This window comes from Saccoglossus kowalevskii, chromosome 9 (genome assembly GCF_978046115.1).
Source record: "Saccoglossus kowalevskii chromosome 9, keSacKowa6.1, whole genome shotgun sequence".
In the NCBI taxonomy this organism is placed as follows: domain Eukaryota; kingdom Metazoa; phylum Hemichordata; class Enteropneusta; family Harrimaniidae; genus Saccoglossus; species Saccoglossus kowalevskii.
Window position 1 is genome coordinate 12,343,667 of NC_140649.1, and position 15,775 is coordinate 12,359,441.

General features: G+C 32.4%; 1 protein-coding gene across 4 annotated transcripts; it reads right to left on the reverse strand.

Annotated features, from left to right (window-relative positions):
- Window positions 1–1,278: 1,278 nt before the first annotated feature.
- LOC146738326 (uncharacterized) lies at window positions 1,279–6,017 on the reverse strand. Of its 4 annotated transcripts, none has more exons than XM_085503733.1 (6): window positions 5,979–6,017; window positions 4,413–4,460; window positions 3,793–3,828; window positions 3,587–3,607; window positions 2,071–2,115; window positions 1,279–1,504 (listed from the first exon to the last, which is right to left on the reverse strand). In XM_085503733.1, the coding sequence occupies exons 1-6, from the start codon at window positions 6,007–6,009 to the stop codon at window positions 1,377–1,379; spliced, it is 309 nt and encodes a 102-aa protein (XP_085359859.1). In that variant the 5' UTR covers window positions 6,010–6,017; the 3' UTR covers window positions 1,279–1,376. The 4 variants fall into 4 exon arrangements, with proteins under 4 accessions (XP_085359859.1, XP_085359858.1, XP_085359860.1 ...); XM_085503732.1 differs by having other exon boundaries at window positions 4,413–4,463; XM_085503734.1 differs by lacking the exon at window positions 5,979–6,017 and adding an exon at window positions 5,414–5,458.
- Window positions 6,018–15,775: the final 9,758 nt, after the last annotated feature.

Genomic DNA, 15,775 nt, shown 5'->3' on the forward strand with positions numbered 1-15,775 from the left:
ACCCTCATGTATGTATGCTATTGAGTAATGTGAAACTTGTTACGCTATATATAAAATATGTTTTTGAAATTCAGTCCCTCACCCCCTTGGTTATTATACTATAAAATAAAATATTGCATACTTCTATATATGTGTTGTTATTTTGTGGGAGAGTGGGTGTATGCTCAATGTGATAAAATAAATAACACATCGTCATTCGGGCAATATCAATTTCTCAGGCTGTTGGTCAAGACCATAATATTGATGATGCCTTCGGCTCTGGCATCATAAATATTATGGTCATGACCACCATCCCTTGGGCAGGCAACAAATCGTGATATTACCCTCACAAACATGTGTTATTATTTAAATATCACACTTTATGAAGAACTGACCCCCATTCAATGTACAACCCTATATACAGGAAATATCACACTTTCTGTTGGGATGACTTCATCCAATGACTGGAGTCATTAATTAGCATTCTGCGTTCTATTCTTCTGCCCTCTATCGGTGATCATTGATAACTGAGATTTCATGTAATGTGTGAAAGATGTGATCTGAACGTATGCTGCAAAATTTCATCAAAATTAATCATAATTAAATGTGTATAGCTCATTAGTAGGTGTAGAAATAGCCAAAAAATAGTTTTGCGTTTGTTGAATCCCACGCGATGTTTTAACGCTACTACGATGTCCTGTTTTTATGCTCAATTCCAGACAAAGCCAATCTCTCAATGAATGGAAAATTATTTGGCCGTTTTCATAGTTTTCTTCAATATTTCACAGCTAGGACATTGTGGGTCTAACACGAATGCAGCATCATCTTCCGTCTATTGAGCTAAAATTAAATTTATACCACATTCCACACTTGTTGCATAAGTTAATCTTTAGATTTGTTTTTTTTTGCAAAATAAAATGGTGAAGATGGGCTAGTTATAATAATAATAACATTTTATTATATTCTAGAAATAATTTGTTTCTATTGGTAAATAGCAATATGATGATAAATTAAAAAGTTTAAAAAAAAATGAAGAAATAAAATAGAACGATACTGTTAACATATTTCGTGGCAATGCACACCAGATGACCCTTTCACGCAAAAGAGTGATAGTAATTTTTGATTTTGCCATTTAAATCAGTAGTATTTGTGATAGATGTGAGGAATTCATTCTAATATATTTTATATTTGCATTATAATATTTTGATAAAATTTAATTTGTATGCAAAATTCAATTTCTTTTATCATGAGTCAATGTTTTAGTGCACTTGATCGATTTTGGCATGGAAAATAGTAAACTACTTTATAGTGTTAATAAACTTTTAATAGTGAACTAGTCAAATAAACATGAATACACATAAAAAAAAAGTAAATTCTGGTATCAACAAGAACAATGATTAATTATTGAAATTTTCCATTGCTATCCAAGATGACTGATTTCTTGGATAGCCAAGCCATTTCACAAAGGCCATTCTCTCCCCATCCACCATTTTTGTTTTTATTATTCTCTCTACTTCATATACATCTGGAAGTAAATAAGACAAGAAAGAAATTTTGTGTCATGGTGAGTGATTAACATTTTTTTCATTAATCTGCATCAATGTTGTGTAGTATATATATGATTATATATTTAACTGGTAGACCTTCCAGAAAGTATTAAACTATTCATATGCATGCACCTATCATTTTTAACCCAAGTTTTGATTATTACATTCAATAGGATGTATGCAATCTAAAACAAGTTTTTATTGAGATATATGAAACAATTCAACGCTAAACTAATCATGTCATTTAACAATCTGATGAGTGATACTTGAGATATCTGGTAAACAGCTAAAACTTTTTAATCAACCGGTATACTAATGCATGACTGAGTAGTTTCCATCAATCAGATAGCATGATTTGTGAATAATCTATATTGCAAGGCGTTTCAAATATGAGCTGTTATGTGACAGGTGGAGCACAAAATTTCCTTGGAATCCATTGGGTATCCATTGAGATACTAGTATCAAATTGGTAAAGCAATGCAAAAAATAGTAATAATTAAAATAAAGAATTTCAAGTGTAATTTTGAATCCTTATAATAATTACCTTCATTTTTTTCATTCTTCATTTTTTTCTCCCTCTTTGCACCACCTATTTCAAAACAACGTCAAGTAAGGGGAAATATAATATTAAAATTGGAAAGAAAGCTTAGAAACGCCCGTGTGCTGTGAGTTAAAATAGGTAATATTAAAAATTAAAATTAGCATTTAAACAAGATGGCTCGCAGCTGCTATTTGAAAAATTGGGTACTCATTATACTGGGTATATAAGTTCGTTGTGAGGATAAGTTAGATGCAATCAGAATTACACAACTGAAAGCTTTGTCAATATGGCGAGCTTGTTCTGAAACATGGTTAAGTAGCTATCCAATCAAAGACATGAATTCATGCTTTGGGTCACACATGGTATTCACACATAGTAGCGATGAATTTCAACCTTTCAAATAACATGAAAAGAGTGTACGACACCCAAGGTAATCTTTCAGATAAATAACGTAAATCTGATTTGTTTAGATGTCAGAAAGTAAGTAATAAATATCCATGGTTATCAACTCTAAACATTCAGCAGTGTTCACATTTTACATGTTATTGAGATGCAATAATTGAGATATTGATGGAAAAAGCTTAATTAGTATGAAATAATATCAATCCAAAAGTAATTGGTCTTTAGCATTGTTCTAGCACCTTTGCACTAGCACCTATGTACTATATTCCATTGAAATACAATAATAGGTTCTTTGCATCAGGGGTTGAAAATGACTATATATGCAAATTAGTTAATTAATATGCACAGATTCCAATCAAAAACTAATCAGATCTGTTCATTGTCCAAATCATCTATATACTAAGTTGTATTGAAATTGTTTTTTGGGGTAATGATGGAATACGCATATATACACACGACCACACAGAAAGCAAAAACTTTCATTGTGTCAATAGGGTCAATAAATACTGTATTTGCTCTGTCAAATTCAACTCCAATAGATGCGCATATAAACCAAAAATCGCTTTCATTGTATAACTGAATCATAATATATTACTTATTTTGACCTTAATATAATTACATGATCAGTAGTAATTCACTTTAAGAGCATATACTGGTAGTACAAATAGAGCAAATACGATACATAGATGGTTTTCAAAAGAAATTAAATATAGGCCAATGGTATGAACATAATGATTACTAATACATTAATGACAGCAAAATGATTTTCTCTGGGAATTAATTTTGATACCTGTACACTAACAACCAGGAAGCTCCATTGAAGGTCGTTTACACTAAATATCCTGTTTCTGTGCCCTTATGTTTATGACTTTAAGTATGGGCATAACAATGATCAAGTTAAAATTTCATTTTTCCATGAATTGTTGACTTTTATACACAAAATATCCTTGACCTTTTATCATTGAGGATGTGCTGCCTATGATTTGCTGTGTTGAGAAAGAAACCACTAAGGTTTGGCTTGAACTCTATCCAATCCAACTATTCAATTGTATACATGAAAAGCATGAATACAATATATTACTTCATGTGAGAATAATATTTGGCAATCACCACTCACCAAATTTAGTCCTTTTTCTCCCTGAAAAAATAACAAAACCTGATATCATTGTCCTGCAAACACAGAAATACTTCCACATTATTAATGGATGTAGTTTTAGAATAATCTATAGATATAAAGCTCATCATTCTTTATTCTCATGTCGGTTTGTAACAAATTCTTTCTCTTAATTATTTTACAAGAACATTATTTCACCATATGCTTACCGACAGATCTGCTTGACTTCACTTTAGAAGCAACACCTTAATAAATAAGAGAATACTTGACAATGTGCAAATTTAGTATACATAATACATTTTTATAGTTGTATTTCTCAAAAAAGTGGAAACTGAACGAATAGATTTTTGTTTCAGTGCCAAATTAAAAAAGATGTGTAAATTGGCATGTGTAATTTTTGGTCAATATTTTTAACTATGAACGAACATTATGTCAATTTAAACAATATTATTATACATCTGTCACTGTTACAGCGTGCCTTAATTTTGAAGTATTTTAATCCTACCATATAAATATGGAATGACTGAGCATGTAAGCATTCTCTAATAATCAAAACAAACATGGCTGCCACTAAGGTTTGACCGGACTGCACACAAAGAAGTTTGCTGATCCTGTTATAAACTTTGTGGATTTCGGCATTCCCATGATGTATCCTTGGAAGAAAAAGATGTATAATATTAAGGTTATTACGCGGATACCTCAAAGTATGCATTCAGACAGTATGCTGTTGCATTGACCTCTGCTGCGTGTCTCTCAATTCTTCCACTGTACTGTCTTCGTGCATACTTTGAGGTATCCTCGTAATAACCTCATAGTGTCCTCAACTCACTTATATTCTCTGTTGAAATCCCAGCTTCAATGTTGGCAAATATCTGCTCTGCTATTCAATAGAAAAATTTAAAATGTATTTAGTTTAAACAATAAATATACTACAGTATTTTCTCTATTAAATGTGCATGCACTTATGTAAATGAACAAGCAGCCTATCGGTTGAGATAGCTCAACTGACAGCAATGCATTTTTCAATTAAAGAACTGAAGATATCATTAGAAAATGAACAAATCTGAGAGAAGTTTACCTGAGGTACCTACATGTATATGTATAGTATTAAAGCAATCTGACTTGCTGTTTTTAACAAGAAGTCAAAAATATCATCTTTTTCCCAAAAATGACAAAAATATTCATCAAAATTAGAGAATTAAAGATATCATTACAAAATGAACAAATCTGAGAGAGGTCCACATGTAGTACCTATATACGTAATATCAAAGCAATCTGATATTGTGGTTGTGAACAAGAAGTCAAAAATATCACTTTTTATGAAAAATGCCAAAAATATTCATCAAAATTGAAGATATCATCAAATGAAAAAATCTGTGAGAGGTCTACCGGTCATACCCAGGGTTTTTTTAAACAAGGGAACAGGGGCACAGCGCCCTCATGTCATGGCCATGTGCCCCTTACCCTGGGGAGCAGAGCCATAGAATGCTCCATTTTAACTTAGAATTATCAAAAACTCCACACCCTATTAGAGAAAACCTATCTCCCCCACTTGGTGGGGCCACTGAATTGCAGTGCTCCCTCTTGCAGTTTTTTTCTAGAAAAAACCCTGGTACCTAAATATAATATCTAAGCAATCGAACTTGCGGTTCCCAACAAGAAGGGGAAATTATTCCTTTTTACCAAAAATGATAAAAATGTTCATCAAAATTAAAGAATTAAAGATATCGTCATAAAATGAACAAATCTGAGAGAGGTCTGTCCAAGGTACATATACATCAAGTATTAAAGCAATAAGGTTTGTAGCATTATTAAAACAAAATGTCTTACCGGTAACACTCATTTTAAAAATAATCTGCAGCAGGTGACATAAAGTTTGAATAATGTATTAAGTTTCAACAAAATACATTCAAATGTGGATTTTGGATGGTTTTTATCACAAACTGATCACAGTCCAAGGGCTTAAAAATTGGGTTCCATCCATCCCCTGCAGTATCTCAAAAGTTCATGACCTGATTCTCCCCAAACTTGGTACATGCTTTAAATTTCATTATGTCACAATCCAATTCAGGATGGTCCAGCGGCAACCATTTTGTTTTATGAAATTTTTGCACATTTTGGCTTATATCTCAGATTCACGAAGACTAAATTAATTAGATTCACATACAATTCTAGGACGTAAAGAAAAGTGAATTTATATTGCAATCCAATTCAAGATGGTGACCTAGAAGCCATTTTGTTTCTTTGACCATTTTAGTTTATATCTCAAATTCACGCTATCCAATTAGGTTTACTAAAAGCTCAAAACAATTAGTAATTGAAGTAAATTTGTATAAATGTATACTTGTATCTAAGCTTCTAATGTGCTGAATAAATTATGCAAATAATTGTTTACCTGTTGGTATTACTCCACTTCCATTTGACATCTGCTGTGGTTCTGATAAAATAATTATAGTCAAAGATTACATTTATTTTTTTACTAAAAGCTCAAAACAATTAGTAATTGAAGTAAATTTGTATAAATGTATACTTGTATCTAAGCTTATAATGTGCTGAATAAATTATGCAAATAATTGTTTACCTGTTGGTATTACTCCACTTCCATTTGACATCTGCTGTGGTTCTGATAAAATAATTATAGTCAAAGATTAAATTTTTTTTTTACTAAAAGCTCAAAACAATTAGTAATTGAAGTAAATTTGTATAAATGTATACTTGTATCTAAGCTTCTAATGTGCTGAATAAATTATGCAAATAATTGTTTACCTGTTGGTATTACTCCACTTCCATTTGACATCTGCTGTGGTTCTGATAAAATAATTATAGTCAAAGATTACATTTATTTTTTTACTAAAAGCTCAAAACAATTAGTAATTGAAGTAAATTTGTATAAATGTATCTAAGCTTATAATGTGCTGAATAAATTATGCAAATAATTATTTACCTGTTGGTATTACTCCACTTCCATTTGACATCTGCTGTGGTTCTGATAAAATAATTATAGTCAAAGATTAAATTTGTTCACTAAAAGCTCAAAACAATTAGTAATTGAAGTAAATTTGTATAAATGTATATTTTTGTCTAAGCTTATAATGTGCTGAATAAATTATGCAAATAATTGTTTACCTGTTGGTATTACTCCACTTCCATTTGACATCTGCTGTGGTTCTGATAAAATAATTATAGTCAAAGATTACATTTATTTTTTTACTAAAAGCTCAAAACAATTAGTAATTGAAGTAAATTTGTATAAATGTATACTTGTATCTAAGCTTATAATGTGCTGAATAAATTATGCAAATAATTATTTACCTGTTGGTATTACTCCACTTCCATTTGACATCTGCTGTGGTTCTGATAAAATAATTATAGTCAAAGATTAAATTTGTTCACTAAAAGCTCAAAACAATTAGTAATTGAAGTAAATTTGTATAAATGTATATTTTTGTCTAAGCTTATAATGTGCTGAATAAATTATGCAAATAATTGTTTACCTGTTGGTATTACTCCACTTCCATTTGACATCTGCTGTGGTTCTGATAAAATAATTATAGTCAAAGATTACATTTATTTTTTTACTAAAAGCTCAAAACAATTAGTAATTGAAGTAAATTTGTATAAATGTATACTTGTATCTAAGCTTATAATGTGCTGAATAAATTATGCAAATAATTGTTTACCTGTTGGTATTACTCCACTTCCATTTGACATCTGCTGTGGTTCTGATAAAATAATTATAGTCAAAGATTAAATTTTTTTTTTTACTAAAAGCTCAAAACAATTAGTAATTGAAGTAAATTTGTATAAATGTATACTTGTATCTAAGCTTCTAATGTGCTGAATAAATTATGCAAATAATTGTTTACCTGCTGGTATTACTCCATTTCCATTTGACATCTGCTGTGGTTCTGATAAAATAATTATAGTCAAAGATTAAATTTGTTTACTAAAAGCTCAAAACAATTAGTAATTGAAGTAAATTTGTAAATTTATGCAAAACATATATTGTTTACCTGTTGGTGTCACTCCACTTGCACTTGATGGTGCTATTCTTCTGCCTAGAGAAACAATTTATATTTCATTAATATATCAGAGGTTGTATCACAATATATTAAAAAAGAACAAAAATTGAAAATGAAACACAGTCACAGCCAAAAAGATCATTTAAAAATTATTAGCTGAATACCAGTCACCCCCCCCAAAAAAAAGGGTTGATTATGAGAATTATGCAATTGCAGAAAAGTAACTTTTATAAATGTGTCATTTAGTTTGTGCACATGGTTAGTATCATTGTAGATTACGTCAATAGACTGGTGTTCTTACTGGTGGTTTGGCGGCAGATACAACTCTAACTGATTCACAAAACAAATGCGTGTACATACGTATGGCATGTGTAATCTCTGTGTGAAGTCTAACTATAATCAGCCAAGTCATGTATGGTTCTTGAGATATCAGTGGAACAGACACACACACACACAGACACACTAACTGCAAAGACTCCCTTTTTGTGCTTCGCACACAGGAGTAAAAAATTTACATACTGTATTTTTGCTTGGATTTAATTTTCGCTATTTTCACTGAAAGAATAATTCAGTGGAAATAAAATCCAGTGAATATACCATTGTTCCTATATTTTACATTCAATTTGTCAAAAATCAGTAAAAATAAATTCCCTACAAAACACCCCAAAAGTCTAGTCAGTGGAAATTTATTCCAGTTAAAATAAAAGTATTTTCAAGTACATTGGATGAATTGCTCCACTCCAATAATATAAATAGACAAATAATCTTTGCTGACAGCGGAGCCGAAAAAAGACATGCCTGTTTCAACTGGTGTGAGCACTGATCAGAAACATAAATATTTGTTGGGTCCTATCTAACTAAACTCACTTATCTAATTAAATTCACTTACTTTTAATGAAGCTGTCAAACTGCATCTGTATATCATTATCATTATTTGCAAACATGATACCCAGATCTGTGCCAGTTGTGAACAAACCATTGCAATTGGTTCCAAGGACAAATACCTCTGTGTCTAAGGATTGTAGTAAGGCACACTAAGAATACAAAAAAGTTGACAACAGTATCTGACATTGGATGCTCAATCTATTTTGTTGAACATCATTTGAAATAACATATGAAACATGAATTAATCTTGTGGTGAATTCCTCCATTCAAATTCCATAGCTTTTGTAATTAAAATTGTCATGATAAGTTGGAAAATTGCTATCTTATTCACAATTTTTTTATGTATTGGTATACCGGTTCAAAATAGTTTTTGTTTCATTTCTTTAATATCTCCACAAATTCAAAACTCTCATATTTTGGTTAATAACTAGCAAAAATGTACTTTGGAGTTAAGTTTCCCTATTTGCAAATATGGTAATTAGAGTCAGTATGCTTTTATATCATTTCACCATGTATACATACAATAACATTTTATTGTATTTTTAATATCTGTATTTCTTGTTATTGTGTTGTTGTTGTTGTTTTTTTGTGTATGATTATTGACCATGGTTAATGTATTTCCAATTCATTAATTTGAGTCAAATAAAATATACTATACTACTATACTATAAAAAGAATACAATGAATTTTCCATGTGCCTAAAAAAAAGATCTTACATTTTCTTCAAGCAACTACAATCTGAATTCTATAACTAGAATTTGTATTAATTCAATATTAATGTAATTCTATTTTGAAAACAATATCTTTGCATGTTTTTTTCTCCTAAGTTTTATAACGACAAACAAAGCCTTTTAACTCAGTGATACTGTGCTCACACATGTACCAAAAAGCCTTCTAACTCAGTGATACTGTGCTCACACATGTACCAAAAAGCCTTCTAACTCAGTGATACTGTGCTCACACATGTACCAAAAAGCCTTCTAACTCAGTGATACTGTGCTCACACATGTACCAAAAAGCCTTCTAACTCAGTGATACTGTGCTCACACATGTACCAAAAAGCCTTCTAACTCAGTGATACTGTGTTCACACATGTACCAAAAAGCCTTCTAACTCAGTGATACTGTGCTCACACATGTACCAAAAAGCCTTCTAACTCAGTGATACTGTGCTCACACATGTACCAAAAAGCCTTCTAACTCAGTGATACTGTGCTCACACATGTACCAAAAAGCCTGTTTGGAGACCAGCTTTATAGTGAAGCCAGCGTTGAAACACATATGAACAAGTCATTGAAAATGACACAGTCCCCGTTAAATTTTTGAAAGTTCTCTTTGTGCTCGTCATGTTAAAGTTGAGGGTTTGTCACGAGCGTGTCCCTGAAACTTGAGTCCCAATTGGCAAATACCAACAGATTGTTCATTTACATCAACACGTGTTGCATGACGACTTCTTCGGTTTAAGACATAGATCACAAGTGAAGGTAAAAAAATTGAGGTGCATGTCTATGTTACTGCACTTGCTTGCAGTCTGTTGCGATTCCGATGAAAATTCTTGAAAAATAAATATAAATTGTGTAAACGAGAAAGTCATGTGACCGCAAAATCCCAACAGACTTGCCAACAGTGTAAGCTCCCTCACATTACCAGCCAGATTCGGGCTTGTGTTCAGTAGGGGTTCTATGGCAGATTCAATATGACATAGAAGATAACAGCTATAAATAGCTCACTATTTTCTTAATTTCTAGACAGGTAAGATAATTTGATGAATGTTCTACTTACAATACTGTTAATTTCCGAAAACTTCTGCTTAATCATCTTTTGTTTTTGTTTAGATGTAAAGGTTCTTGTATCAAAATTCTTCAATTTGCCAGCTTTCTCCCTGTAATTATGTTTGTCTTCAGCTGACAAGCTCTTCCATTGTGCTCCCCATGTACAAAAGACATGTGGAGCAGATATATTGGGGTCTGTAGGAAAATAATTGCCAATATCAATATATATTACCTGTGGTATCATAAGAACTGTATCCAAAAATACAAGTAAACAATTATATGGTCACATCATGCCTTTAAAAAGAAAAACAGATGCGAACACATTAGTTCAGCCAGCATAATGGGTTTAAATATGAATTTGGCAGATTTCAGCATGGTTGTAACTATTACATAATACTTATATGATATAAAACAGATGTGAGCTAATATACTGTAGAATACTTTATTTTCGCTTGGAATTTATTTTCGCTATTTTCACTTAAGAAATGATTCCGTGAAAATAAAATCCAGCGAATATACTTTTTTTCCTATATTTCACATTAAACTCATCAAAAATCAGTGAAAATAAATTCCATACAAAACGCCCAAAAAGCCTTTTCAGCGAAAATTAATTCCAGCGAAAATAAAGTATTCCACAGTATGTTTATGTTCGGCTAAATGTGAAACAGGCTATTGTCTAAGGCCAGTCCAAATTTTCTGTTTGTTTTAAAAACAAATTTTTGCTTTCTCACAGTAAAAACATCATGTTGGCATCAAAACATTCTTATTTCTTTGGAATGTAGATTTGTTACATCAGAAGTTTCCAACATGGGGGACCAATGTCATTGGGTTCTAAATTACAATTGAGTAATCACATTTTGGGCAATCAGTTCACTTTTAGGTTCTGCTACATGTACTCATGGGGTTTATAGTTCCATGATGTACTGTATATAGACTACCATTAAAACATACAGTCAGAGTTTCACAATACCATATGTAAATTTTATAAGTTATGCTTACCATGATTTCTTTCACTAGCAAATACATTATATGCTGATGGACCTTTTTTGTATGATATTTTGTTTCTTTTATATGTCCTTCCTATTTTTTTTCTTTTATGATTTCCAATCCAGTTCTGTAGGGAAAATAAATGCAGTGATGCGTTTTTGAACCACTGGTCCCCATTAACGAAAACACCCAAAATGAAAAAAAAAAATATTTGCGTATTCCAAACATGTGTACATCACTCTATTAGTAATACATGTGCTTACACAATGGAGAAGTGTGTATAATAACTTTAAAACAATATGCAATTGTAATATTGTATCCTTACCATACAGCACCTACTGATGGTGCAGTTGTGTAATAAAGTTATTATTATTATTATTGGCCAATTATTTAAAAAAATACAATATACCGAATTAAATGAGAACAAAGGGGTTTTATTTTTGTAATAGATATTTTCTTTATGTATTACCACTTTGCAGGGGGCATTGGCAATCAATGAATGCAATTTAGTGGCCCTGAAATCTAGAGAACTTGACTTGAAAGTAACTACAAGTACCGGGGTATTATATAACTTAGCACATTCTGTTTTATACCCTTCTATCAGTTTTATGATATTATTAATGTAAACGTTATACCTTTATCACAGTAACATCCAAGCAAAGCTCAATACTTGCTTGGGCGATCAGCTCCTGACAGTCCTTGCCCTTTCCATTCATTCCGTTGTCAAAATACCCTTCTAATACTTCCAATTTTGACGAGGATATGCATGTTCTAGAATTCTGGAAAAGTGAGAATAACAATCATAGCATGAAATCCAAGATTTCACTACTGCCCTGGGTGCAATTAACTCCCCGTTTTTTATCGGCTTAGCCCAACACGCGCGTGTCAGACGTGTGTTCCAGCTCATTTTGGGGAGTGGTACAAAGACGTATTTTACAAATGTAAGCGATGATCGCCCCTCGCCATTTGACTGACGGCGCCGAGTTTATGTATCTGCGCGAATCGCTCGGCCTAGATAAAACACTGTAATTTGGTGGAACATTTAGCCTATATTGAAGTATTTTTTATCACTTTGAACCAAATGGTCATAATTTCTTATTAGACACTGGTCCAGATCAAAATTTTAGAAAAGTCTGTGAATGTTGACGAAAGTTTATTTTGGCGCTCAATGGTTAGCAGAAATGATATTGCAGGGATATTCCCAGACACGGAAAAGTTTTTTGAAATAAAAAATACTACGAAAACACATATACACTCACCTTCGCGTTGTTGCGGTTCGTGTCAGTCATCATTAGTTCAAAATTCAGAATATACGATTAAAAGTGAACTTCCCGCCGATTGGACTAACAGCTGACTATATTAACGAGGGCGCTGTTTTGCGCAAGGTCATGTAAACATCGCAAGTAAATACTAGCATCTTATCGCTTTCAAATTAGCACAGGAAACGAACAGCTTGTCACTTTATTACCCGGAATATGCCATATGTCCAATTTATGGTTTCGTCACTAGAAGGGGGAAAGAGCAACTTCTCTCATACCCAGTGGGTGTTCCAAAGTCACACACATAGACACGTAACGCATTTGGTGTTACAACAAGTTTTACGTCGTGCCTTTTTGTGTGTCACATGAGGTCGATTCGTCCCAAATCACATTCGTCCCAAAGTCGATTAGTTCTATTTATTTTTTGTATACGCCCAATAAGATTCGAACAAGAAACTGTATCATATCGAGTTCACGCACTCATCGTACACATGGCAGTACCCCGAAGACGTTTATTGTATCCCACTTTGTAATACCGTAATACGTCAATCGTCAAATGAGTTATTCATACTGATTCATATTTCAAGATTATAGTGTAGTTACGTGTCAGTAACTAGTAAACAAGGTTGGCCGAACCCACACCTCCTTGTACACCAACATAGAAATCAACATCACCATGCTCGAGATTGTAAGGCCGACTAAAGGAAATGGGACGAAAGTGTATTGGGCGAATATGAATTGGGACGGAACTACTAGTACTATAGACAGTAGGGATATACTTGTATGGTTGTACACCACGGTGGACCTTACCCTCGATTTTATATGAATGTGATGCTAAAATCTAAGTCCCGGCCGGTACTAGTATATAATACTAGTATATAATTGTTTGTCAATTACGGAGGATTACCATTCTTTACGTTATGATTGGCACAGGGAAGTCAACTTGTAACTAATATATCTGTTATACAATAATAATATTGATATCAAGCTTGTATTTGTATCGAGATATGTATATCTCATGCAAAATTCACACGAAAATTATATGCGTCACTTATGCTACATGGATATTGGAATACCGGTGCATTAAATAAAAGAGTAAAACAAAAAAACAACACGAGTTGAATAACTATGTTTTATATAAGCTAAATCTGGAGAGCACGTAATGTTATAATGACATGACAAATATGCAGACAACTAGTGGGGAAATTACACTTTCTGGAAATAACTGTACCCAAAATCGTATTTTTCGGAGACCCCGATCAAATTCTAAAATTGCATCAGCTCACAAAGCTGCACTTCAACGTTCTGATTGGAATTTATCAATGTTCATATATCGAATCCATATCCTCTTTGTCTTTAAGAGAGCAAAATTGTACGCACCTGTTCCAATATGCGCAATTCTGTAGTAAATTGCGCCATGTATATCCCGTTCAATATATGGTTCTTCCTATAATAACGTACACATGTGCATCAATGTATTTAAATGCAAGCGACTAAGAAACAGTTTTCTAGTAACGTCCATTAGAATGTCTGATATTGTAACATATATTCATAGAAGCAGTCCTCCCAATTTGTCGATCTTTGTCTTACACAGTTTTCTAGCAAATACCAAATCCTCAATAAAAACAGTAGGATGGGTCAAATAAACATTATTCTATCCATGGTATGAAAAGTGAAAATACTCAAGTTTACCTAAGTTACTGCAAATGATGGTTTTGAAGTACAAAATAAATATTCAAGTTGCAAACTTGGGCGATGGCGCTGATTGGAATTGAAATCCTCATATTACAGCAGTAATTTATTGTTTGTGGTGACCGACTCAGAAAATAACTGTGTTTGATGTATACCTCAAATTATATTATGGTACGCACATTTACCTGATTGTATGACACAGACGTTTTTTTCTCTTATTTGTATATATTGTGTGAAATTTCAGTCAGAAAGGTATTTTTTCTAAAAAAAATATAACTCACAACCAGAAATGGTAACGACAAGCCGCATCAATTTATCATTTGCAAAAATACGTATTATATACCATTTTAAAAAAGGGTATTTCAAAAATAATATCGACAGCTACTTCAGTGCAAATGTGATATGAGGTTCATATTACGCCTGTCTTTATTGTGCATTCTACCTCCATTCCGAGATTATAATCTGTTTCATGAAGTGTACTTAAATTAAAAAAAAAAAGTATATATGTGTGTTTGCGTATTGGGAAAAATGCACGTGGTTTGCTGTCTGATTTATTCCAGAATACCTCGATCACATGTTAAATTCACATCTGATTTTTTGAGATATCAGAAATTGGGCTATCAATATGCATATTTTCCAGGGCCGTAGCTAGCTTTTTTTTTCACTAGGGGGAAGCAAATGTATTTGCGTATAAATGTATAAAGGAGTAGAAGTGTGCAGTTGCGCCATAAGTTAATGGCTATGGGGGGGGTGTATCTATTTTTTGCAATAAAATCATCTTGATATATTTTATGAATATATACAAAACACGGGATATTGCAGTATGAACTTTAAAACCTGAAACACTTTTGTTCTATCTTCATATATAAGCAACTGTTTTACATTAATGTACAGGACTGATTAATACAATTGATAGTTGTACAATACACAGTTTATGTTTACAACTTTGGCGATAGCATATTAAAAATATTATATTATTATAATAAATCAAATCAAATAAATAACTTCTGGGGATGGAATGATGTAAAACAAAATTCAATCTGAAATACTTGAAGGTAACGTTTGACCGGCTGTGCTGGGTGCATGCATCTTACCTGTAAGCGTCAAAGCGCTCAGTAATAAATATAAATAAAGTACACGCAATTGGCTTACCATGTTTTATTTCAAATCGTGTACAAACTAAATACGTGGTTACTCGAAACTTTTCTATTTTAAGGTTTTTTTAAAAAAAAACTCCCAAACTCAGGTTGCCCCCCCCCCCCGACTAGCCACGGCCTTGTTTTCAATATTGAACTAATCATGTCTGAAGAATACACCCCCAAGATCCGCCACTGTATCATGCAACTTAGGTAATTAACATGTCCAGATTTTACCATAAAACTATTCTGGGAAATGCCACAGAGCATCCATGAGCCAAGTTTCATTGAAAACTGACCAGCAGTTGAGAAACATAAAGACCCCCATTGTGTTCTTCACACACTTTAAAAAGCGTAAAAGCAAAACAGAAAATAAATCTAGATGCTAATTCATGAGTTCTATTATAACCAAAGTTGCACACAGGAAGTTGGACTATATT

Excerpts from the sequence above, each read along its gene's own strand:
- LOC146738326 (XM_085503732.1), bottom strand. The coding sequence starts at position 6,009 with ATGTCAAATGGAAGTGGAGTAATACCAACAG. Across the intron at positions 4,464-5,978 it reads AAGTGGAGTAATACCAACAG|CAGAGCAGATATTTGCCAAC; the intron begins GTAAACAATTAT and ends TCTATTGAATAG. Across the intron at positions 3,608-3,792 it reads GAAGTCAAGCAGATCTGTCG|GGAGAAAAAGGACTAAATTT; the intron begins GTAAGCATATGG and ends TTATTTTTTCAG.